Consider the following 26145-nt stretch of genomic DNA (forward strand, 5'->3'; position numbering starts at 1 on the left):
CTGTGATCTATCACTAAAAATCAGGATTATTACTCAAAATATTGATTTTTGAAGCTTACATTAGTATTGTGCTGTTTAAAATCATACATGAGCTTGTTTTCTTTGTAATATTAGGGTCCAGAAAACATAAACCAAAAAGAATAATGACCTATTGCTCCTCATGCATTACTAGAGGATTTGTCCATTATATTACTTGCAAGAAATGTAATCAGCTTTAGACTGGAGAAACCAAGAGAAGACTTGCTGATTGCTGACCATATTAAAGATTTTTGTTTCCAGTGGTAAGGTTAATTTGAATGCTAATGGATTATTGCTAATGCAATAATAACATACAGTGATCTTTGAAAGTTTGTGAACCCTTTGGAAGTTTCTGTATACTTCTGCATAAATTTGCCCTAAAAGTTCAGATTGTCATCAAAGCAGAAAAAGAGAACCAAATTAGAGGAACATATTAGACTCTGTCATATATTTATTGAGGAAAATGAGCTACACTCACATATCTGTGAGTGTCAAAGTATGCGAACCTTTCAGTATCTGGTGTGACCCCTTTGTGCAGCAGTAGCTGCAAATAAACATTAACTAAACGGTAATTGTTGATGAGTCCTGCACATCAGCTTGGAGGGATTTTAACCCAGTCATCCGTATAAAACTGCTTCAACTCAGTTCCTTCAACATAAAGGTCCTTCAGGTCTTTCCACAACATTTCTATTGAGATTAAGGCCAGGACTTTAACTTGGCCATTCCAAAACCTTAAGTTTATTCACAACTTGTGTGCTTAGGGTCGCTGTCTTGCTGCATGACCCCATTCTCTTGAGATTCAGCTCATGGACATATTCTGACAGTTTATTTAAAATTTGTTGGTATAATTCAGAATTAATTGTTTCATCAGTGTTGGCACGCCATCCTGGCCCAGATGTAGCTAAACAGGCCAAATCCGTAATATTACCACCATCGTGTTTCAAAGAAAGGTTGAGGTTTTATGCTGGAATGCAGTGTTTTCCTTTCTCCAAACATAATGCTTCTTATTGAAACCAAAAACATCTATTCTGGTCCCATCTTTCCACAAAACACTTCCAATAGCCTCCTGGCTTGTCCATGTGATCTTCAGCAAACTGCAGGCAGGCAGTAATGCCATTGTTGGAGAAGTAACGTCTTTTCTTTTTTAGGGCTTCTTGCCACCCTGTCATAAACACCATTGTTGTTGTGTGTTCTCCTGATGGTGGTCTCTTGAACATTAAATTTAGCCAATGTGAGAAAGGCCTGCAGTTGCATAGAGGTTACCATGGGTTCCTTTGTGACCTCATGGACTATTACATGCCTTACTCTTGGCATGATGCTTGTTGGTCGACCGCTCCTGATGATGATCTTGCATGATCTTGAAATTCCTTGAATTTCCCCCATTTGTACATAATCTGCTTGACTGTGGATTGGTGGAGTCCAAACTCTTTAGAGATGGTTTTGTAACCTTTTCCAGCCTGATGAGCATCAACAGATCTCTTTTGTTCATGCCATGACACACTTCCACAAACATGTGAAGATCAGACTTTGCTAGATCCCTGTTCTTTAAATAAAACAGGGTGCCCACATTTGATTGCAATCCCATTGATTGACAACACCTGACTGAAATTTAATCTTCAAATTATCTGCTAATTCTAAATGTTCACATATTTTTGACACTCACAGATATGCAATATCAGATCATTTTCCTCAATAAATAAATAACATTATATAATATTATAGGTCTAATATTTTTGTTTCATTTGTCTGATTTGGTTCTCCCTAAGAAATGTGTGACAATCTGATAAAGTTTTAGGTCAAATTTATGCATAAATATAGAAACATCTAAAGGGTTCACAAACTTTCAAGCTTTACTGTATCTGCTTGCATTGTCAGTTGATGCCATTTCAGCAATTAAATGATTAAATTCAAAGAAGAAGACCTGACCTACACTGTTTAGAACACCATGGAATTAATGTTATGATTTAAACATCAGCTTTTTAAAATATTAACTGATTCCGTCAGCTACAACGTCAGAAGCATTTGGACCTCTGTCAAAAATGTCCAGTTTCCCTAGAAAGCTTGTGTACTTCACTACAATTTTAACTAACTCTACATCTTTTACTACATTATACTGCTGTTACTCACCTGGAATTGAGAGAGAGAGAGAGAGAGAGAGAGAGAGAGAGAGGGGGGATTGCTGAGAGAATGCTTTGTGTTCGTGAAGAAGAAAAGACATGTTAATTCATTTCCGTTTTGGCTGTGTTAGCATTCTTGTCTTTGCTGGGAGACCCATCCTAAATTTTCCACCACTTTATTGATTGTTCCATTCTACTGTAACTCAGTTGCATTTTGTCAAACTATTTACAAAATAGAAAGTAAGAGAGAGAGAGACAGAAAGAGAGGGAGAGTGAAAATGTGTTTATGTATGCATGTGAGAGAATTCCTTTACTTGTGTATGTGGGCATGTGTATGCATACAAGTGTCTGTGTGTGTGTGTTTGTGTGAGAGAGAGAGAGAGAGAGTGAGAGTTTGTGTGTGTGTGTGTGTCTGTGTATCAGAGAGAGAGTGAGAGAGAGAGTTTGTATGTGTGTGTGTGTGTGTGAGAGAGAAAGAGAGAGAGAGAGTTCGTGTGTGTGTGAGAGAGAGAGAGAGAGAGAGAGAGTTGGTGTGTGTGTGTGTGTGTGTGTGTGTGTGTGAGAGAGAGAGTGAGAGAGTTCATGTGTGTGAGAGAGAGAGTTTGTGTGTGTGTGAGAGAGAGAGAGTGAGAGAGTTTGTGTGTGTGTGTGTGTGTGTGTGTGAGAGAGAGAGACAGTTTGTGTGTGTGTGTGAGAGAGAGAGAGAGAGAGAGAGAGAGAGAGAGAGAGAGAGAGAGAGAGAGAGAGACAGTTTGTGTGTGTGTGTGTGTGTGTGTGTGTGTGTGTGTGTGTGTGTGCATTCACCTTTAGCACAGTACAGGGCTCAGCATGCGTATACATTATAACTCCTCTGCTCTGCAGAGTTCTGATCCTGAGACCAAGCTTCATGCCATCACCCTTGCTGCTGTGAATCAACCTGTACTTGATGTAGCTGTTCCCTGCAAAACTCAGAGACGTCTGACCTAGCAGAACAAAATTAGATACGGACGTGCACGCAGACACGCACACACGCACGCACGCACACATATACACACACACACACACACACACACACACACACTCACGCATGCACGCACGCACGCATACGTGCACACACACACACACACACGCGCACACACACACGCACAAACACACACACGCGCGCGCACACACACAGTCAATACTACACCATGGTATGCACTAATTAGTTGATGCATGGATATCAGTAGTAGTGTGTCAAATCCATACCAGCTATACAGAATTGATAGGGTCAGGCTTGTTCAGAAGACAACAGCATATACAGCAGCTGTAAGTAACTATGTTTGCTTCTTCAATAGCATACTCATCAATACTCATGTTACAAGTTCTCAGTATCACTCTAACCTGCACAATGGTCAAGGGTGCCAGGCAGACACTTGCACACAGAGGGCGCCGTTGGACTGCTACGTACACATTGCATGTCAGAAGGACAGGGCTGGCCTTCACACAGCTCCAGAGACAACGGACAGAGTCCATCTGTCAAAAAGTGCAGGTGTTATGTCACTAGCTATTTAAAACAGGAAAATATCAGAAATTATAACAAAGGAAAAAAATTAACAATGGACAAACATTTTTAGATGAATGCTACTAGTCTTTGGAGCTTATTTAAAAGAGTTTTTGCATGCAGTGAGCATGTGTGTGTAGTGTATGAAGCGTGGGAGGTATGTGGTTGTATAAAGCATATGATTCATGTGAGGCATGTGAGGTGTGTGAAGTGTATGAAGCATAAAGCATGTGAAGCGTGTGTTTGTGGGGTGTGAGGTGTTTGAGAAGTGTGTTGTATGTGAAGCGTGTGAGGGGTGTGAGGTGTCTGATGTGTGCGGTGTGTGAGACGTATGACGTGTGTGAAGCGTGTGAGATGTGTGCGGTATTGGAGGTTCGTCAAGTCGTGACGTGTGAGGAAAGCGAGGTCTCTACCTGCGCAGGTGCAGCTCTCTGTCCGGCTGAAGTGTGGTGAGGCAAAGCTCACTCTGGGAGTGCTGTAAGTGACCAGGCTGCTGGACTCCAGCCTCAGGCTGAGCTCGCACACACTCTCCCCACAGTCCAGCTCTCCAGAGCAGCTTTGGTCCACTACATCCACCACAAGCAGGGCTCCACCCAGCCACCCCTGTGCCTCGCCCAGCCTCAGAACCAGCTCGCCAGGGCTTACATACCCCCCGTCATGGGCCTCCACCGCCAGCAGCACCTCCAGCTCCGAAGATCGTCCCACCGGTTGTATGCCCAGGACATGCAGCAGGCCCGGGATCTGGGCTGCTCCAGATTCTGGATCAGCTCCAGCAAGTGCGGTCCACAGTGTCTTCTTCAGGTCTTGGAGGTAAAGGGCCACAAATTCCTCAGGGGAGAGGTTGTGGAAATGCAGCATGACAGCGTTCTGCACCTTCTCCTCGGTGGCTTGCTCTACCTGCACCGTCACACCAATTGTCTCTGACAAGAGTCCATCACTGACCGTAACATTCATGAAGTACCTAGAAAGCATGGAAAATCATCAGAGCTGTAACACACCAGCTGCTTCTAAAGATATAACTACAAGGACCGAGTATGAACACAGATATCATTATTTAGACTCAACAGTTAATAACTGAGCAAAGGCATCACAAGAAGGTAAAACAAACAACAGAATGCCTGAATAAAGATGAGTAGAGATAAAGGTTCAGTGCTTTCGACGTGGCTACCTGCCAGGCTCAAGGCTTCTGAGGGCTACGATCTTGCCATCGTGCTGGTTGATTGTAAAAGGGCTCTTGGGCTGTGGCCTCTGTATGAAGGACAGAACGTTGTTCTCATCACCGTTGGAGACATGGACCTTGCCGACGAAGCCGCCAGGAAAGGCGTCAGCTGCCATTACCACGCTGATTTCCAGCGGGAAGACCACAAGCCGGAAGAGGCTGTCTCCGATCACGTGCACGAACACAAAGGAGGATGAAGACAGGCGAGGCTCACCTGAGTCCCAGGCCTTCCTCAAAGGGGGGAAGCAGTTGCCATAAAGGTTATGAATCTCAAAAGCAGTCAAAGTCAAATTTGTTCTTGCACTTCAGATTTAGCTGTAGCCATTTTCCATTATAGCATGTCCCTGAAGGCTTAAGCTCTTAAAGAGCCAAGGCTGGATCCAGACTTACATTCCTCCCTCTCGTAACTACATAGCTTTCATATTAGTTTCAGTTTTGTTACTAATTCATCATAGTTTCTAAATATTATGCCTTAATATTAATCACAGAAAAATGTCAGGAGTTAAAAAAAAGAAGCTGAAAATAGTAATGACATAATTTCACATACAAAAAATCACATGGATAAATTAATTAATTTAAGGGCACATGATGAAATTATTATTTTTTCAAATTTTTCTATTTGAGGATGTTCTGTGGGCGTACCTGAATCTGTAGCACATACTCCCGAGGGGCATCCAACACTTTGTTGGAGCACAGCTCTCCATTCTGATCCAGGCTAAATTCATTGGCTTCATTCCCAGACACAATGCGGAACTCAAAAGGGCCCGCGTTTCTTGGGGAGTCGTTATCGGAGACGGACAGTGTCAGCACAGTGGTCCCTGCAGGCTTGTTCAGCTGTAAAATTAACATTCTTGTTAAAAATTCATACTGAGAAATTATTCATCACTGTCAGAACATAAAGTTGCTGTGAAGATTCTAAAGTACTCTCAGAAATGCTAAAAAGTACAGATGTAGTCAATGTCACAAGTCATGTCACGCCTGTCAGAAAATGACAGATGTAGTTATAAAGCCTTAATCCATGACCATTGGGCCAAAACCATAGCATACCTGAATGACTGCTGAGGCGTTGGCAGGTGAGAACACAGGTGTATTGTCATTTATATCAGCAATCTCAATGTTTACAATTACTGCAGTAGACATGGCAGGTGATCCACTGTCGAATGCCTGGACTGTCAGCGTGTAGCTGGAAACCTTAGGAGAGTAAGAGAGGGAGAGCAGAGGAAGAGTGCATACTGAGAATGGAGTGTGACAATCAAAGGAGCTGAACTGTGTGCGCAGCTTCTCAATGTTTCCACAGGCAACTGTTCCATATATCAATTTCAGTCCACCTACGGAATCACAAGCTTATTAACTGAAGGCTTTGTGGTTGGTTTGAAAATAATTGAGAATATATAATAAATGTCTTGGGACAAGGACACAATTAAGATCCTAAGCAGCAAGTAATTTGGTGTCAAGAGTGGTTAGTCAAAATCATCAGGCTTGTTTAAAACTCTAACCGTCTCTCTGTCGAGTGCTTTGTTGACCTTCAGGACGGCAGTGACAGGGTCGAGCCAGAACTGGTTGCTCCTGTCGCCCCTCAGGATGGAGTAACTGATATGTCCGTTTACTTGACTGTCCATATCTTCTGCTAACAACTTCACATCACAAGCCCGCAAACATCCCACGCAACACAATCAGCTGGACTGATTACTGCATATATACTGCATATATATACTGCAAATTATTTTAAATTAGCAGAATATTCATCAAAGACGTATGGGGGAGTATAATTAAGTACCGGCTGTAAAAAGTTAGGTGAGATCCAACGTTAATTAATCACTTCTGAAGCAGTGTAAAGCCTAGGATGAAAGAGCACTACCGTGGTGACTGTCTCTCCAATGGCAGCATCTTCGCTGATCAGAACATTGTAAACATCTTCGCTGAAGGCAGGCGCATTATCGTTGACATCCATCACATCAATGGTTACCATGGTGGAGGTTTTCAGTGGAGGAGTTCCCCCATCCACAGCCTCCACTTTGATGAAGTAGTCTTTGCACACCTCGTAGTCCAGCTCACCAGCTACAGAGATGGTGCCTGGGGTTATGAGAATGAGAATTGGCATTAATGACAATGCAGACCACAAACCAGCCTTCTTTCGACTGTCTTCTATGACCTAATCAGTGACCTAATCACTGCAAACATTAAGATGCATATTTGGACCTATGTGTAAAAATTTACTTTAGCTATTAACTTGCTATGTGCCTTTAAAAGCATTGATTTTCTGGATGTCTTCTTCTAATCCAATATGTTGGTGTCTGCCAGCTTTAGTCCAGGAGGAATGCCTGCTCTACACAATTTTATTTATCCGGTTCTAGCATACTTGAGCTATCATTAGCTAAATATCAAGACCTCCATGAGCTGAAACTGTTGTGTTAGAACAGAAAAAACATAAAAACAGCAGAATGCAGAGGGGCCTCCAGTACTGCTACCACCACACTAATAGTCCAGAAACACTTGCTACAGCAGTGCACACACTTAAAATAAGAAACATTAACTCTATGTAGTATTATAGTTGCTGCTTGAGGTTATGGCCCATGCATAATTCATTTCTTAAACCACTACACTCAAGTGCTCTGCCCTTTCTTATAGTGTAATCCCCCAAATTATTCTCCACTGTTAACATTCTTCTGATGTTTTTATCCTTTTATTCATGCAAAAGAGGAAAATAAGTCAGTCAGTGTAAGTCAAAATCAGTACAATCAAGGGCACCATTGGAGGTGTGGCGGAGAGAAATGCCTAGCAGGAAATAACATCCACTTGGATGTTCCACTCTCTCGTAGTGACTTTGAAGTGGCCTAGAGAAAATGACTTTGGGAAAGACACTTTGTGCCTGATTGACTGATGTGGTTTTGAGACCATATGAGTAAATGAGTTCATCCCTCCAATTTAAAGTTCACAAACAGCACCAAGAACTCATCTCACCTGTGGTTTCATCAATGGAAAACCTGCCCAGTTCATTGCCTGTTCTGATACTGTAGTAGATCTCAGCATTGACCCCAATGTCTTCACTGGTAGCAAGGACCCTCAGCACCTCTGAACCCACAGCAACATCTTCAGGCACTGTAACAGAGTAGTCCTGCTTCTGGAAGACCGGCGGGTTATCGTTTACGTCCAGAACCAGGACAGTGAGGTCCACTTGCGTGGAGAGGGAGCCGGCTGTCCCAGCTTGGTCGGAAGCCTGGACCCTCACCCGGTATGAGTCCTGGAGCTCGTGATCCAGAGGTTTCTCCAGAATCACCACACCAGAAAAGGGTTCAATAGAGAATATGCCATTGGCCGAATCCACCAGTGAATACACAATTCTTCTGTTCAGGCCTGATCCAGGTAGACAAGAAAGAAGTTAACAAAGAGATCACTTTGATTACTTCAGAACTTTCAGCACAGATTCCCCATTATAGGGGATTATAGTGCACCTAATTCTTCTCTAGAAAACTCAGCTGGGTTACCACTTTCCACCCAGTGGTGACACTGAGATGTACAAAAACTGTAGCAAAAGTGCTGTGCCTGATAACACCTTTACCTGCACAAAATTATGCTACCACTGTGCCAGTGTCATGGCTGCACTGAGAATGATCTGTCAACCCAAGTAATATTCAGTCAGCAGTGGTCCTGACAGGGTGACTGACAAATTGTGGTAAAATTATGCCAACTAATGGGCTACAGTCTATAATGTAACTGTACACCTGCAAAATGCCAGTGTAAAACCAGCGTACATACCCTCATCGGGATCACTGGCCTGCAGGCGTGTAAGAAGGGTTTTGGATGCAGCACTCTCAAACACAGTGGCTAGAAACTCAGTGAAAAAGAAAGATGGAGCATTATCATTCACATCCAGAACAGTAAGGGAGATCTCAGAGCGGCAGAACAGACCGCCTGCATCTGTAGCTTGGGCTATTAGTTTATAGCCCGGAGTCTTCTCTCGGTCTATCAAAGAGGCTGTCTTCAGCTCCCCTAAAAATGTATGAAAAAAGAAAAAAAACAACAATAATTTTCTTGTAGGAACTCTCACTGGTTATTTTTTATGTATCAGGAGATGTATTATTGCTTTGTAACAAAGAATACTGCTAATTCAAAAATTCTATTTTTAAAACATTACATTTAAATCACCACAAAGGGAAGACTATGCCAAAACCAGTATAATCATGCTCCAAAATTCACAAAATGTTAAGTATTGTATGCTGTCTTTTACCAGTTTTTGAATCCATGTAGAAGTCTTCAACTCCATTGCCATATAAAGAATACTGAATTTCTGCATTTGAGCCTATATCAAAGTCTGTAGCCCCAACATTCAGAATAACATTATTAATGGGAATATCCTCTGGAAATGAGGCTTCATACAGAGCCTGGTAAAAAAAAAAATTATATATAACAGAAATATTAGACAAAAATGGAGCACCTGCATGTATATGATTAGAGTTCAGTAAAGATAACAGATCCATTGAATAAGACAAATTGAAACAATAAAGCTTAAATCTGAAAGAAAACCCATCCACAGTAAATTCACCTGAATTAATACCTAAAGTGTAAAATAGAGACTGACTGGTACACCCATAAAGTATACACTAGAGAATAGATTGACACTCTAGATATTGAAGTGACAGGATCCAGACCTGGTTGCATATAGGACTGTTGTCATTGGCATCCATGACAGTGACCTCTACAATAACCCAGGTGATAAAAAGGCCGTCAGTGGCGGTGATATTGAGTAGATATCGATCCTGGCCCTCCCTGTCCAGTGGCTGCTTTACAAACACCTTCCACTCTCCTTGCACTGCAGCTAGTGCAAACACCCCTTTAGGGTCTCCCCCTGGGTTGAGGAGGACAATGCAAAAAGAAGAACACATTTCCATCTCCCAATTTTGCAAAGATGTACAAATTAGTCTGAATTCTTTGCCATTAAAATATGCACCACTTAGGGTTCATCTTATTGCCTCCAGTACTATACTATGATTTGAATGAGGATAGATCCTTCCACCAATATATAAAAACCAAAATACAAATACAGACACCCAGAGTTTCTTTCTACCAGGCACATTTACTGGCACACACAATGTGAACGACACTTCAGAAGGCATATATAGCAATATACTGAGCTTAATTGTGACAATCTGTTCATCTCATAAATGGACTTTAAACAAAAGACAAGACACATAAAACCAATGTCTTTTCCACTGGCATTGTTTTTGTTCCCTTCATTCATTAAATTAAATCTTTTCAATATGGAAATCTTTTCCCCGAAAGCCTTCAGCACTTATAAATCATACCACAATGGCCTAGTTTAATACAAACCTGTAATATGGATGCTGATGAGTCTATTCTGATCCGACGTGTCCCGGTCTCGAGTGCTTAGCACAGACACCACTTCTCCTATTGCATCACTCTCTGTCACAGAACCCCTGTAATATCCCCTATCAAAAGTAGGAGGGTTGTCGTTGACATCAGCAATGGCAACAGTAACTGAAGCAGTTGAAGAGAGAGACACTGTCTTCCCTAGATCTGATGCAATTACACTGAAGGTGTAAGATGGGCATGTTTCATGGTCTAGGTCTCCAAGGGTGGAGATCCATCCAGTTTTGCTATCAATTGCAAACATGGCAGCAGTTGTAGAGGTCTGGTCCTTCTGGTTCAGGGTAAGTCCAAGCATGTAGATGACCTGTCCATTTGAGCCCCAGTCAGGGTCCACTGCATGCACCTGGATGACCCTTGTTCCAACAGGCAGGCCCTCCATGACCATAGCCGTGTATGAGCTAGTCTCAAAGGAAGGATTATTGTCATTCACATCCAACACTTTCACCTCCAGATCTACTACAGACATGGATTCCACCAGAGCTTGCCTCATGGTAGCAGAAACCGTGAAATGATAGATGTTCACTAGCTCATAGTCTAGTGCGTTTACAAGCCTAAGTAGTCCAGTATCTCTTTCCACAATAAATGTTCCACCCTGGTTGCTCTCCATGGTCTCTCCATTTATCACAGAAAAAGCTCCCATCTGGCCTGGACTCAGGCACACTGAACCCAAAGCTGTCCCAATGGGTGTGTCTTCTGAAACAGAGAAAGAGTACTTGGGCCGAGTGAATGTTGGTATGTTGGCATCAGGTGGCAGGACATGGATAAACGCAGACACCAGTGAGTGTTTAGCAGGGACTCCATTATCAGTCGCTTTGACAAACAAGGAGAGAACAGTTCCTCTTAAATAAGTCATGCTTGCCTTTGTGACCATCCAGCCACTGTCGGGCTCAATCTCTAACACATCCACTAGAGGGAGCCGTGCCTCACTGTACAGGGAGTAACTTATCCTGCCATTATCCCCAGCATCTGGATCCAAAGCCTGGATCTGAGTAACCAGAGATCCTATGGCTATGTTAGCCCTAATACTAACCCTGTACTCTTTGGCCCTGAAACATGGTGCATTATCATTCTCATCTGTTACCATTACTCTAACACTACAGAAGGATGCCCTTCCTCCTCCATCCAGAGCCATTACTGTTAACACAATGTCCCTGTTCAGTGGATTCTCTCTGTCTAATGGTTGGGCAGTAGTGATCATGCCATCTGCTCCTATGCTAAACTGAGTTTTTGCAAGGTCACTGCTGAATGAATACACAATCTGACCAAAAAGCCCAGAGTCGTCATCTGTGGCCCACACCTGAATTACTTTCGTTCCTGCAGGTGCATTCTCTTGCACTTCAGCCACATAAAATCTTTGGCTAAAGACAGGACTGTAAACGTTTGCCCCCAAGATCCTTATGCTCACCTGTGCCGGGCTGGTGAACACCCCATCCGATACAGACACGTTGAGGATGTATACCGAACACATGCCTTGCCTGAACTGCTTAGATAAGGAGATGACTCCTGTCTCAGAGTCTATAGTGAAAGTCATTCCCTCATCTCCAGAGAGGATGCTGTACCTTAGCCTGTCAACATCTGAAATGTCTGCATCAGAGGCTTTAATGCAGGTCACAAAGTGTCCTCTCGGAACAAGGACACTAACAAAAGCCTCATAGAGTGGCTGGTTGAAGGATGGAGGGTTGTCGTTTGTGTCATTTACTAAGACAGTGACCATGACTTCACTACTCTGGGCTGGAGAGCCATTGTCTACTGCCCGGACAATAAACTGGTACCTCTGGATAACTTCATAGTCCAAAAGATGTCCTGTCAGGACAAGACCACTTCTACTTTCAATGTGGAAGTAGTCAGAGCGATTGATATCTTCTGAGAGAATCTGATAGAGAATGACACCATTTTTTTCTGAGTCCTTGTCTGCTGCCAAGAGTTGCACTACCACTGACCCAATCATTGTGTTCTCAGATAAGGTGACTGTATAAGACACCTTCTCAAATACAGGGGCATTGTCATTCACATCTACAACAATAATGTCGACGTTCACTTCTGATCTTGCTCCAGTGAGTGTGTCTGTGGACCTGACTGTTAGCTTGTAGAATGAAATAGTCTCATAGTCCAAGGGGTAAATGACACTGATCACACCATTGTCAAACCCAATGTCAAACTGAAGTAATGGATCCCCATCCACAATAGTGTAGATGATGGTCTGTCCTTCAGGACCTGTGGCATTGATGCTTATAATAGGAGTTGACAGTGATATGTCCTCTCTAACAGACACACCATAATAGGACTTGTCAAAAACAGGCATGGCTTTGTTAACTACTGTCACTAGGAGCTCCACTGCACTGAAGAGGGATGGGTAGCCTGCATCATGTGCAAAAATGATCACTTGGTGCTCTGCATTAGACAGATTTGCTACAAAGGCTCTTTTAAGAGTGAGTTCACCTGTGACACTATTTATGTCAAAATGGCTATACTCCTCTTTAAGGTCATAGAATACCTTCCCATTCATCCCTTTGTCCAAATCTGTGGCTGAGGCACGAAAAATGGACGAGCCAGGCTGGGCATCAAGCTGCACCACCGCGTAGTATGGAAGGCCAACAAACTCAGGAGCATTGTCGTTGATATCTTCCACTTGCACTCGTACATTCACCCTGGCTACCCTGAGTGGGTCATGTTCCCGGCTCACCTCCACCACTAACTCATAAAATTCCTGCTGTTCTCGGTCAAATGTGACCCCTGTGGTCTGTATGACCCCAGATGTCGGACAGATAGTAAAGTGTGTCCATGCATTTAGCAGTCCATACTTAATTGGCTCGTTCAGACGGCTACCGGTAGTGCTCACCACCGCCACGTTGGATATGTTTGAGCTGTTCTCTACTACAGAGGAGGAGTACATGGACTGGCTGAAGAGGAGGTCACTCTCCATAGCCTCTCGCACCAGGATGGTGACGAGGGCTGTGCAGGAGTATCGTCCAGCCGATGCTTTAACAGTGAAGCGGTAGCCATCTTGGGCTAGTTTGTCGTTTTTGACCGTGAGGATTCCACTGCTGGACTCAATGGCAAAGAATGCCATGCGGCTGTCGGCTAAAGAATATATCAAATCAGTTCTCGTGCTCATGTCAGGGTCAAATGCCTCCACTCTCAAAGCCTCTACACCCACATAGGTAGGGAGCAACAAGATGCTTTCATAGGCATCTTGGGAGAACTTTGGAGGAGAGTCATTGATGTTCATCACCTTGATTACAACCTCCGCTGGTCTTTCCATGATTAACTGGGGACTACCACTGTCCCTCACATTAACATGAAAGTGAAACTCACTAAAAGTCTCATAGTCTAGGCTGGTAATAGTCCTTATGGATCCAGTACCAGAGTCCACAGTGAAAAACAACCTAGCCACATCTTCTACAATCTGAAAGACTAATAAGGCATTCTGGCTCCTATCAGCATCAGTGACTTGAATCATCAGGGGACTTCCATCATCGTCTAACACTACACTGTTAGAAGGGGCTGCTTCACTGATACTCCCAGAGTAGCATAGCTTTTTCAACATGGGTGGATTATCATTTTCATCCATCACTTGAATGTTAACTGTAACACTGGAAACAATCCCTGCCATGCTGACAGCCTGGACGACCAGCGCATAGGACGTGGTGGCTTCGAAGTCGAGGGACATCTGAGTTGTGATTACACCGGTGTAACAGTTGATCCCAAACCTCTTCTCGCTGTTCCCTTGCATGATGTCATAAACGAGCAGCGACCGACTTACAGCTTTGACATGGGTGACGAGGGTTCCGATGGGCGCGTTCTCACGGATCTCAGCCTGGTAGTCCAGCTGAGTGAACTTAGGCCTGTGGAGGTCTGAGAGAGAGATAGTTATTCTAACAGTGGCTGTAGCACTTAGCGCCGGGGTGCCTCCATCCATGGCACGCACAGTAAGGGCGTAATGACCAGCAAATGTAAGGTCTAGCTCTCTTGCCACTGAAATGATGCCTGACAGTGAGTCGATTCCAAACACCCCCCCTGTGTTGCCTGAAGGAAAACAGAATAACGAAACAGACACCCAAGGAAAAACAGGTCATTTACAGCAGTGAACATATAAGTAGTTCTTTAATGCACTCCAGATACAGTACACTTTTACAGAACAAATATAAAATTATGAGACATAAAACAATCATTTCATATAGTTGAATGACAATGGAAGAGCAATCAAGCTGTGTGTGTGTGTGTGTGTGTGTGTGTGTGTGTGTGTGTGTGTGTGTATGTGTGCATGTAACTCACCTGCTTCAAATAAATACACTATCTCCCCATTCCTCCCTGTGTCTCTGTCCAAGGCAGTGACCTGTACCACAGGTGTCCCAGGGGAGGCTGACTCAGTCACCACCCCATCATACACTGTGTGTGTGAAAAAGGGATTCTGATCATTGGCATCTTCTACGTTTACAGTGATCTGTGCCAGATCTCTGTAATAAGGAAACTCCTGGTCTTTCACCTAAAGAAAATGAAGAGAGACACACACAGATATACTCTTAGCAACCACTTTATTATAAGCTGTTTGGTGGTATATTGCTACATCACCCAAAATATCTGGCCCAAAGCCGTTTTGAGTCGATAGGAACATTTTGGATACAGATAGACTATAATCTCTCTACATTCATAAGGTGTATCTACAAGGTAATTGTTTCAAACCAAGGTCAGTGGGTGTAGAAAATACCTGCAAGGGAAAACTGAAGGTGTGGAAAAACAAAGAAAAAAGATGATCAAAACGAGAAAAGAAAAGGAATAGAGAAAAGGATACTAAAGTAGATAATGACAGTTGTAAGGAGTGGGATACTTCCTTATCATTATTTCTGTCTGACATTTAACATGCATAAAATCTATCATGATGCTTCCAATTACAAATTTCACTTTCTTCACACACCAGTGAAGTAATTTGATTATAACTTGAGTATAATATTTCAGATCGAGGAATAATGTAATACTGTAATAATAGAATAATGCGAGCTCATTACTCTATAACATGAAGGTATTTTATTTCTCACCATAATAGTGAGGATATGCTGTGTGTGCGCTTCGTAGTCCAGGCGATCGGCTGTGTACACCACACCGGTGCCTGGATGGATTCGGAACATGCGCATGCTGACTGGATCGCCACTGCCATGGACAGAGTAGCTCAGCTTGGCCCGTTCATCTTTGTCTATTGCTCTGAGCTTCAAAACCTCAGTGTCTGCTGGTGTGTCCTCTGGAAGTGAGACGACGTGTGTGGACTGAGAGAAAGCTGGAGCGTTGTCATTGCTGTCCAAAACCTTTATATAAACCTGAAGAGAGGCAGTGGGAGCTAATGAACTAAAATGTATAAATCACGGCACATAAATCGACGCATATAATAGCTATAAAGATGAGTGGCAGAGAAAAACTCTGCGAAGTTATCTGAGTCAGCACACTATGTCTCTGTTGTCTATTGGTTATTACTGGTCAAGCCCTTGTATGAAGGTGATGCGGGGTATTGCAATCAAAGAACACACAAGCCTATTTCACTCACAAAGCAAAAAAAGGCGCTAAACATTAATAAAGAACAAGACTTTGAAGTAATAGACCTCGTGAACACATCCAGCAGAGGAAAACAAATGCTAACCTTGTGAAAGAGGTGGATGCAGAAATAATGTATTTGAAGCAGCAGTGCTTTTCATAAAGCCTTTAAAATAAAGGATTTTCATTTAAAAAATGTAAAAGTACCTGTGTGGATGCTTTATTTGTCCCATCAGTCACCTGGACAGTCATGTTGTAGAGTGACTGGCTCTCTGCATCCAGAGGCCTTGCCACTACTATAGTCCGCCTCCCTCTAAGGATGTCAAAACCTCCATAGCTTCCTGTCACAGCAAATGAGCAAATACAAATGAAAGACACATATCTCTTAGGCAAAATAAGTTCTCGCAGGTGTCATATTTATCATGTTGTAATGGTGAGTTTGAGATGATCGACACGATCATTCTACCGCCGCCCTGGGACATGCAATCTGAATGTTGCATGGCACATCATCAAAGTTTGAGGGATTTCAGAACATCAGGCGACTTCACGCTGCCATCTTTCTCATCAGTTGCAGGCTCATCCTGACGCAAACACTTCCAGCAGGTTCAGGCTCCTCTGCCACGGTTCATCAAATCATCCATTCCAGTCCACGCTGTAGGATGAGGGCACACTCTCCGGGCATTTTTAGTATTCATTGCAAGTATCTTATCCAATTCCACTCAATTTCCACAGCACTTAACTGAGATGAGAGGACCCAGACCCTGGCAGGTGACTGGGTATTCACTGTTTACTGTAACAAGAGTTGCACTTTTGCCCTGAGCAAGATGAGTTCTAAAAGCAAGTATCGGAAAGTGGGATAACCCATGGGATGAAGCGGGTAATGCAAAAATCCAAACAAAATATGTTTTATTGTTCCTACCTGCATCATCTGTACAGTTTCTAACACAGGAGCTCTGAGGAATATAAAACTTCTCCCGTGACGTCCTTCCACCTTTTCAAACCAAATGAAGAAAGAGAGACCAAGCAGAATGTCACAAAGAGATTGAAAGAGGCCCTGCTGTGCCAGATTACAATGTCTTTTGTTCAGTTTTCGGGTTCAGAAAAGCACACTCCACATACACATCCTGATGCAGCTTCTCTTCATGAAAAAGAAATAAAATGGGGAGAAGGGAAAAAAAAAAAATCGCAGAATGATAGTACAGCCGAATGTCATCCTTAAATTGATGAATAAATATGAAAAAAAAAAAAAAACTACATACAAAGTGCACACTAAAGATTAGGCTGCTTCCTAAATACAACTTGGTACCACCATGCAACCAGACTCATAACCTCGCATCCAACCAAACCTACGTATTTATGAAGCTCACCAGTGATTTCAAACCAGAGCTGTGTTTCTGGCTGCAGGACAGAGATGACTCCCACGCTTTCTGACACTCTGGTGCTCTCTGCCACAGCAAAGTTATAGCTAGGAGCAGTGAAGCGCAACGCCTGTGTTGGGGGCAAAGGCTTCCGGATCCACTCAATATGAAGCTGTGTAGTCGCCCACTTCTGAGGGCTCCCGTTGTCTGTGGCCTTTATCTGCACAGCATGGAGAGGACACGACACGCCGGACAAATGGGCAGATATGCAACAGGTAACGAGTGACATTAGAGTAAATAAATAAACAGATAACCAAACAAATAAATAAACAGAGTCAGAGATTGAGCCTACACTGCCTGGGGCAGACTGTTCCTGTGTCTGCTGTCCTACATGACAGCATGTTCATGTACCGTAAGCATGTTGCAGTCCCCTGCGGTAACCGTCTTCCTGGAGGACACCACGGCTGACTTGGCATCGATGGAGAACTTGTTGTCCTCATTACCGTCCACTATGCTGTAGGTGAGCTGTGCATTGGGCCCTTGGTCAGGGTCATGTGCGAAGACTCTGTAGACGGGCTCGCCGCGCTTGTTCCGGTCACGTTCTGGGAGACTGATGCAGTAGATCGGCTGGGGGAACTCGGGCTTGTTGTCATTCTCGTCTTGGACATGCACTATCACCCACACCGTGGACTGCCTGGGGACACCACTGCCATCTGTAATTGTCACCTGTATGCATGTCAACGTTTCAAAACAAACAAAAGGATATGCATTTGTGGACGTCAATTCAGAAGGTTCAAAAAGATTTGAAATGGAATCATTGCCCTAAAGCGGTGGTGTCAAACGGTATTTCTTGAGAGCTACAGCACAGCAGGCTTGAGTATGTTCTCTACATAATATAGTAGAACTTACATCTTCAATCGGCTTTACTGAAGATTGGAAAATTCTAAACCTGGCAATGCCATGACCCTCCAGGAGGCCATTTGGCATACTTAAGTATCCTGAAGTTCCAAAATATATGTAACGGACAAAAGCCTTAATGTCTAGTTCATGAGTTGGGAAAGATCAGGGAAATGATCAGTGAGGATAGTTATTTACATATAATTTATAATCAATCTATCATATACATGGAAAAAGTTGTGTATAACTATTATTTTTTAAATTATTATCTAAAAATAATGAAAAATAAATGTCTATACATTTTACAATATACAAATATGTTTTCAATATGTACTACAATGTATGTTAAGCAGCTGGGATGTTAGTTCAAGTTCGGTTTATTTGTCACATACATAGTCATACACAGTATAACTCGCAGTGAAATGGTTGAGAGTGCTCTGTCCAAACTGAGGAAAAAGAAAACGGGTGCATAGAGAAAAAAATAAATTATATATATATATATATATATATATATATGTGCAATATGTATTGTTTGTATATATATATACACACACACACACTTTATTTCTAGCCAAAACGTGAATAAAAGTATGCGCATCTAATACATATTTCTGAGAGAAATATGTATTAGATGCACATACTTTTATTCACGTATTGGCTAGAAATAAAGTATAAGCTCTACATTTTCTAAGACATGTTAATATTATCATCTTTGTTTTTGTTTAAAAAAGATGATATAGATTATTCAAAAAGGCAGAAAATCAATTAACCGTGAATTCTCAGCAGAATTGCTATAGACTAGTTTAACCGCATCAGTGTGTTGACTGCATGGAGGCAGTGCTGTTACTGTTAGCCATGCTACAATTCTCCTGCTTTTCTGCTAAATCTGAACAGGATGTCTTATAGTGCATTATAGATGTATTATAGTGCCTATAGCATGCTTTCCAAAACACTCAGGATAAGAGCATCTGATAAATGAAGAAATGTAAATGCAAAATATATGCAAAATATATAACAACAATCATGAAAAACAATAAGAATATTGTCACAGGCTTGTGCAGTGAACAACTGAACAAACTGTATAACATTCTGTATATTTACTCTACAGCAGTTAAATTATTAAATACTATAAATAAGTAAGTAAGTAAATAAATATTTCTGGAAGTGTTCCAGAGTACATCTGATATCAGAAAACCATCAAACAACCTACAGAACATGTCCATGTTGAAACGCTATACATATAAATCAACATATCAACATTTGCATCGTCAGAAATAAAAATTCATGATCTCACACATGGGAAGCAAATGTCACTAAATAATTCTGCTTTATATGATCAATGCATACATTAAGTCACAGGATATAAAATCACTCTTAAGAGATAAGGTACCACTTGAGGTACACAATAAAGTTCTCAATACCTTTTTACAGTGTCAATCTAAGCATTACCCATGAACATGAATATAGACAGTGCAAGAAACAGCCAGTGCATGTGTTTCACATACTCATTAGACAATAGTGAAAAACCCAGAGTCACACTGAGCAACATATTGACATTCAGAAGATGTCTCTTTATCCAATCCCTAGCAGGGCCTGAGGCAGGGGTGACAACAGAGTTCAGAATTACCCTGCTGCATGTAGCTTCAGGACAAACAGACCCGTGGCTCTCCCTCCAGCCCACACACATGGCCAAGGGATCACGGGCAGTCATGCTCATGCCATCGATCTGCGCCAAGGTGCAGCCTCCAGTGGGTGATCAATGAGCGCTGGCTCACGACCCACTATCAGAGTTTGAACAATTACACGTGTGTGCCGTAATGGGATATGGATGAACGATGTCTCCTCTCAGAGTCTGACTTCTCTGGTACCCACTGGGCTGCACTGCTGCATAGTCTACTCATCTACACCGTCATTATGAAGTCATTAAAGAGTGCAGAGTTTTGCCCCTTAATGTATCCTGTGTGCACTCCGTCTTACTTCAAATAATCAATAGCTTTTGTTCCTCTCCTTTTCCTTTGTGTCGACACTAAAACTTAGAGTTTAGTATAGTTTAGTAGTATGGCATATAGCTTTGCCTGTTCAATTCAGTATAAAACCTATTGAGTTCACTCATGGATTTACTTTAGCTGTCTTATTCCACTTAATTACTTTTACCACTTACATACACTAAGAAATTGTGTAAGGAAATCATTTTCAATTAAATGTTTAAAGACCTTTAATCAGTGTTAATGTTATGGTAACCTCTGGGCCTGAGGGTTCTGGGGAACAGTGTGTAGCTTAAAAGCTCAGGAGACTCTTTACCTCTAAGAAATGCTCTGCTTGCTGCTCTCTGTCCAGTTTCCTTGAAGTTGTGGTGATGAGACCTAAGAAAAATAGAATCACTACAATATAATACAAAATATTTAAAGACTGTCAAACCTTTACAAGAAAACGTTGTTGCTTCATAAGCTAAACAAACTGTAAGATATTCAGAGCAATTATTGTGCCTATACAGTGATTTGCAGCAGTGATGTGGCAGGGGCGCAGAGGGCCAGCTTGGCTGTAGCCTGTGTGTGATGGGGGGAGAAGGACCGAGGAGGCTTCTGCACTGCCATAACCCAGATGGCACAACCCAGAGCATTTGCCAAGCTGTTCTTGTTTGTTTGTTTGTTTGTTAGAGTCCCTTGTGGCCTCCCAAAAGCTGTAAAACCTTTATGAGACCCAGACTGAGACAAGCAAGATGTTCCAGAATAATACCTTTTCCTTGAGCCTAGAGCATCTGCTTAGAGGCTGTGGTTAAATAACAGAATGGGTCAAACAGCCCAAATTCCAACTGTAGATGCAGTTGAGAAAAACTTTATAAGCTTCATAAGATTGCATGGAATAGCAAGGAATTCGTTTTTTGAGTTAGTTAGCTTCATTATTAGGCAAAAAAAAGCAAGAGTTTAGAAAGCTCTGCCTTATAGTAGAATGAGCACAGTACTTCATACTTTAATGCATAAATGCCTTTCCCCACACTTGTGACTGAATTTCACATGCTTTTCCATCATGACAGTGGGCTGCTGAAATGGCCTACAGTAGAAGTAACGGCCTCCCCCACGTTAGACCATTCCTGAGCCACTTTGTCAAAGTGTCCTGTTACTGTGGCAACAAGGGATGGAAGGGCGCAGCTGTGCTGGCGACTATTGCCATACGTGGGACACCCTGATCCAGAGAGACTCAATTAAGCAAATTAAAACAGCTGTGAACTATCGCCACAACACATGCACTCAGAGTGGTTGCAGAGTGATAAAATAAAAAAAAAAATTAAGAGAAAGTAAGAGAGAGGGAGAGAGAGAAAGACAGGCAGAAGAGAGAGAGAGAGAGAGAGAGAGAGAGAGAGAGAGAGAGAGAGAATTAAAGCATGAGATGAAGTGGCCTGTGAATGTTCAACAACAACTGCAAAGTACGGCATGAACGTGTAATTCAGAGTATGCTACTGAAAATAAAAAGATGCCTACCACAGAAAAGCATTTAAAATCATGCACCATGTAACCCAAATATGCTGAAATGTCTACATTAATGAGAGCATTAAATTAAGGAATAACTCTATGGATGAACCGTTGACTGATCCATGACTCACACTAAATTAAACATACTGACCATAAAAAAACCATGGAAGATTCAGGAATGTGTCCTGTAAGTTAGCACATTACTTTATATCAAGCAACGGCACACAAATGTGTTTTATTTAAACACCATTGCACAATTAGGCCTACAGACAAATCTCCAAAACACAAACTAACTAATCAAAGGTAAGTCCTGAATGTAAAGGAATTTATTATTTCAAATCAGTCCTCAGAGACTACAAATGCACTGAATTACTGCATTCGCTACTTGATTTCCTGTATTAGTTATTTATTCATCTTTCTTTTTTCATTCTTTTGCTATTTGGGCTGTAGAGCTGCTCTGTTCTTCACTGGTTTATGGACTCCGCTGAGCTCCCCCCTTTACAGAGCAGATGGCACAGTGGAACTCCATGCTAATTCTCCCTACATCCACAAGATCTTAGACTTGCTGCTCCCAAGCGATCTATAAGCGAAACATCAAAAAAAAAAACCCATGAGATGTGCTGCTCTGTGTTATCCTAATTCTCTCAAACACATTTAAGTACAAGCACACATACTCACACCTACAATCACACAATATCAAATCTATGTAAGCCAAATGCATGAAACACCTTGGCATGCCAGTGAAACCACGTGGCTAAAGCACAGCGCATTTGCTGATTCCTTTAAGGTTTCCCGGTAGAACCAACCAGCCAATTTAATTACTTCATTAAGCTGCATGCACTTATCACCCATGACTCAAGACTGTCACAGTTAGAGAGGCAGATGCTGTTTCTGCAGCAGAAGAGGCATATTGAATTCCACACATGTGTAGCTGTGTATGTGTCTGTGTGTGAGAGGGGCAGTTAGTAGTTGATCAGAGTAGGTCCTGACACAGAGCGTGATTACTAGTCAGCTAGCAAAGGTGCACAGAGACTGTGGATCAATACCTGTTACCACTCATCTCCAATTTTGCTGCCACTGGCCTCGCTCAACTACCCAAGGAAGTGATGCACAGTACTTCATAGCAGTTAATTATATAAAGCAGCCATTCTTGATATGACAAATAATGTGAAGGCTAATTATTTATTAATATTAATAAATTGTTACACTACATTGGAATCTTGTTTTACGGTGCCTTTAAAACAGAATTATTCACTTAATCACTGATTAATAATACAGTTCATTGCATTAAGCTATGGGCTTGAATACCCAAATCAAAATACTTTGCACATGCAAAATAAGTAAACAGGCTGTTGATCACATTTAGTATTGGTCATTCTCCATATGAAAGAGTGGATCTGAGAGCATAACTTTTCCTGAAGCTAGAAAACATCATGGATACCTTTGATGAATCACAGCTAAACAGAAAAGTAGCAGCATGCAGGCTGACTTGCACCACTGGAAAGGTGAAGTAAATGAGGTGGTTTGCAATACATAGAATCAGTGGCTTGTTTGAGGAGTTCAACCATTTATCTCTGTTTTAAGCATCCTGAATTCATCAAGCATCCCAAATGCATTCATTACCCAGTGCGCTAATCAGCTACTGCTGCAGATGGCTGGCCAGGTTTTACTACAGCAACGGAAAATTACTTTACCACAAAATTCTGTTTATCATATATTATACAAATATATATTTATCTTACTCTCCAGGGATAGTTGTGGAGCAATTTTGTCCAAACCTGGGCTTTAAGTATTGAATAAAATACAAATCATGAAATTAACAAAATGCAGCAAAGCTCCCCGTCACCTGCTTTGGAACTGATGGTGAAGAAGTTCTGCGGGTTTCCAGCCTTGATGCGGTACGTGAGGCGGTCAGTGGAAGAAGTGTCGTCAGGGTCATGGGCTTGGATCTGGACCACCGAAACACCCTTGGGCGAGTTCTCCATGATGTATGGGTGATAGATAGGGTTAGTAGTCAAGGGGGCGTTATCGTTGACATCCTCCACTTGGATAAACACCTCAATAGAGGCAGACAGTGGTACGACACCTTGGTCTGCAGCACAGACAGTGAGCCAGTACGACTCCCGGATCTCGCAGTCCAGTATACTGCTGGTGTAGATCACTCCTATCATGGAAGAGCAAGGAACATCATTTATCTCAAGAATCAGCCATTAAATTATCTTAACAATGTCAGATGTAAAATGGCGTAGTACATTTTACTGTAAACGTTTGCAAACCTTTATTTACCAATTTTAAACACATTTAAAAGGTAGACCCTTCTGAGCACTTTTCTACGACACCATAGTTTGCATTCAAGTCTTCCAAATTCAAGAGCTCTGTTATTGTTTTGGGACGTCAAATGAAACGACAGCACGTCAAATGAAACGACACCCAAACTAAATCACTTGGTGATGCTTTGAAATCGTCAGAGGGGCTCTGCCATGTGGCACTCTACACCATTACCTGATTAGCTCACACTGAGTCTGGCTCTGTCTTTGCACATCATGCTCATTATCACTCACACCTATGAACAATATTAGTCATGCAGTCAGGCTCCCCAGTTACCTTCTGTTCTTTGTGAGGTCTTTCCAATGTATTATGCATTTGTGAATATTCCTTCTTTCCTGTCTTCTTTTCTTTACTCTGGTTTCCAAGTTTGTGTTTTTTTGGTTTTGACCTTTCTGATATGTGTTTATCATTATGGATCTGCCAGTTCTATCCCTTTAAGTTCATGTTCTAACCCTGCTGTCTGACCTGACTTCTGGATGAGCCTTAAGAAAGTATGAAATTGTATGTTAGTCAGTAGAGCCTACACTGACTAACAACCACAACACAAAACACTATAGATGGTATAGTGTTTCATTACAAGTAGTCTGCTGACCAGTTCTAAAAAGTGAAAATTCTCTGAACTCCTTCTCAGGGGAAATTTACCCAACTACCCAGGAAACAGAAAACAACCTCCAACAATGGGTAGAAAATTGCTCATTTTAACTATTAACATCATAACAGTACTATCACTCTATTGCTGAGTTCCTGCAAAGCATAAAAACTGTGAATAAAATTTGCAGAAAAATTTGAATAAATGACTGATTTAGGATAATTCATCACAATGAATAGTGTAGGCCTACACGAGAAATGAGCTTTATTCATGAATGCCATACATTTGGTCTGAAGGGGAAATATTGTGCCAGGAATTCAAGTGCTGAATGAACAAGCGTTCATTCAGCAAGCTTTTTAAAGTGTTGGGTAATCTAAACTGATGTACTGGATGCGGTACAGCCGGTTACGCTGCTATGTTTGGAGTAAATCAACTGGCACCGCTGCCACACCTCAGGGCCCAGATGACCTTCGAGTCTTCAGCATAGAACATCTAATCGTTTCTGACCAAAGAGCTGCCCATGTGCTTCTGTGGTCAGGACACTGCCTGTGATGCTAATACACGTAAATATAATCTCGGCTGTGGTGGATGTGCTGAAGACAGTGACCCTTATTTACTACAGCTGCGCCAGGCGTCCGCTTGACCAGCTGGTGGCCCACCCTTAGCTCAGGACATGGGAACAGGGCTTTGTAGCACTCAGCTAGAAAGCAAAGCCTCTGGCTCTCTGGCTAGCCCAGCCACACCACGAGCATCTAAAACCCCCGACTCCAGCTCCGGCTAGCCGAGCCACACCATGAATGAGGAAAACCTCGACTCCAGCACGGGCTCTCCGCCGAGCCGAGCCACACAGGGAAAAACCCCACGCCAGCACAATGGGCACACAGCATGCTACTGCTAGACTGCAACTAAAAACCTAAAGGGTTCAGCACTAGGTGTGAAGCAGCAGAGGATATGAATACACACACATATACAAATACATATACACACACACACAGAAAAGGACAAATTTCAACAGCAAGACATAAGGCTAACAACAGTGTTGACTAAAGATTAACAAAAAATGACATGTGGCAGGGGATCACACCAGGGAAAGCCGTGATTGGCCATAACACCTTTTAAAACACTTAATCTCTCAGTCCACTGAATTTGGAAATGGAATTCGAACACTAACAAAAACCATTAGGACCTAACCAATTCTCTCCTTAGAGCATCCGTGTGCTCTCAGCAGTTGACTAGTTTTATTACTTACTGATGTAATTGTCTGTATCCTGTAATGCTCTGTAATACTGTAATTGAAAGTGCTTTTTGTTTTATCTTACTGTTTAATCTTAGAAAAACTGAAATGTCCTGTCAAGCAGGACATTTATTTATATATATATATATATATATATATATATATATATATATATATATATATATATATATATATATATATATTTATATATATTTATATATATATATATTTATATATATATATATATATATATATATATATATATATATATATATATATAGTTGGAAACTCAAAATTCAGTTACTAGCTCTGTTGGTACAGATCCAGATCTTTCACTGTGACCACAAGAATCTATCTTAAAAATGCACCCTGCATATTTATGTATTTACTCTTTGTTTGTTTGTTTGTTTACAGTAACTGATGTGATATTAACCAGGTATTAGTACAAACCTTCACCATATTATGCAATTTCTTTATTTTGC

The 26145-nt window shown here is 41.9% G+C and overlaps 1 protein-coding gene across 5 annotated transcripts in view; it reads right to left on the bottom strand.

Annotated features, from left to right (window-relative positions):
• Positions 1–26145, bottom strand: part of fat3b (FAT atypical cadherin 3b) — a 42534-nt gene that overhangs the window by 10139 nt on the left and 6250 nt on the right. For 4 of the 5 annotated variants that reach the window (XR_014118689.1, XR_014118690.1, XM_081702550.1 and 1 more), the window contains exons 3-23: positions 23359–23676; positions 20344–20405; positions 17557–17871; positions 17155–17365; positions 16707–16778; positions 15995–16128; positions 15301–15576; positions 14540–14750; positions 10205–14290; positions 9526–9722; positions 9105–9258; positions 8633–8866; positions 7838–8230; positions 6735–6949; positions 6373–6510; positions 5924–6067; positions 5519–5710; positions 4826–5103; positions 4071–4618; positions 3498–3629; positions 2940–3097 (exon numbers count right to left, since the gene is read on the bottom strand). Coding sequence is in view for 3 of the 5 variants with exons in the window: in XM_081702550.1 (XP_081558676.1) it covers positions 2940–3097; positions 3498–3629; positions 4071–4618; positions 4826–5103; positions 5519–5710; positions 5924–6067; positions 6373–6510; positions 6735–6949; positions 7838–8230; positions 8633–8866; positions 9105–9258; positions 9526–9722; positions 10205–14290; positions 14540–14750; positions 15301–15576; positions 15995–16128; positions 16707–16778; positions 17155–17365; positions 17557–17871; positions 20344–20405; positions 23359–23676 (8468 nt within the window). In the remaining 2 variants the exon portion in view is untranslated. Of the gene's footprint in view, positions 1–2939; positions 3098–3497; positions 3630–4070; positions 4619–4825; positions 5104–5518; positions 5711–5923; positions 6068–6372; positions 6511–6734; positions 6950–7837; positions 8231–8632; positions 8867–9104; positions 9259–9525; positions 9723–10204; positions 14291–14539; positions 14751–15300; positions 15577–15994; positions 16619–16706; positions 16779–17154; positions 17366–17556; positions 17872–20343; positions 20406–23358; positions 23677–26145 lie in introns of those variants that run through there. The other variant, XM_081702551.1, reaches the window with a different exon arrangement.

The sequence above is a fragment of the Electrophorus electricus genome, chromosome 19 (assembly GCF_041902795.1).
Source record: "Electrophorus electricus isolate QZ-2024a chromosome 19, ASM4190279v1, whole genome shotgun sequence".
Classification (NCBI taxonomy): domain Eukaryota; kingdom Metazoa; phylum Chordata; class Actinopteri; order Gymnotiformes; family Gymnotidae; genus Electrophorus; species Electrophorus electricus.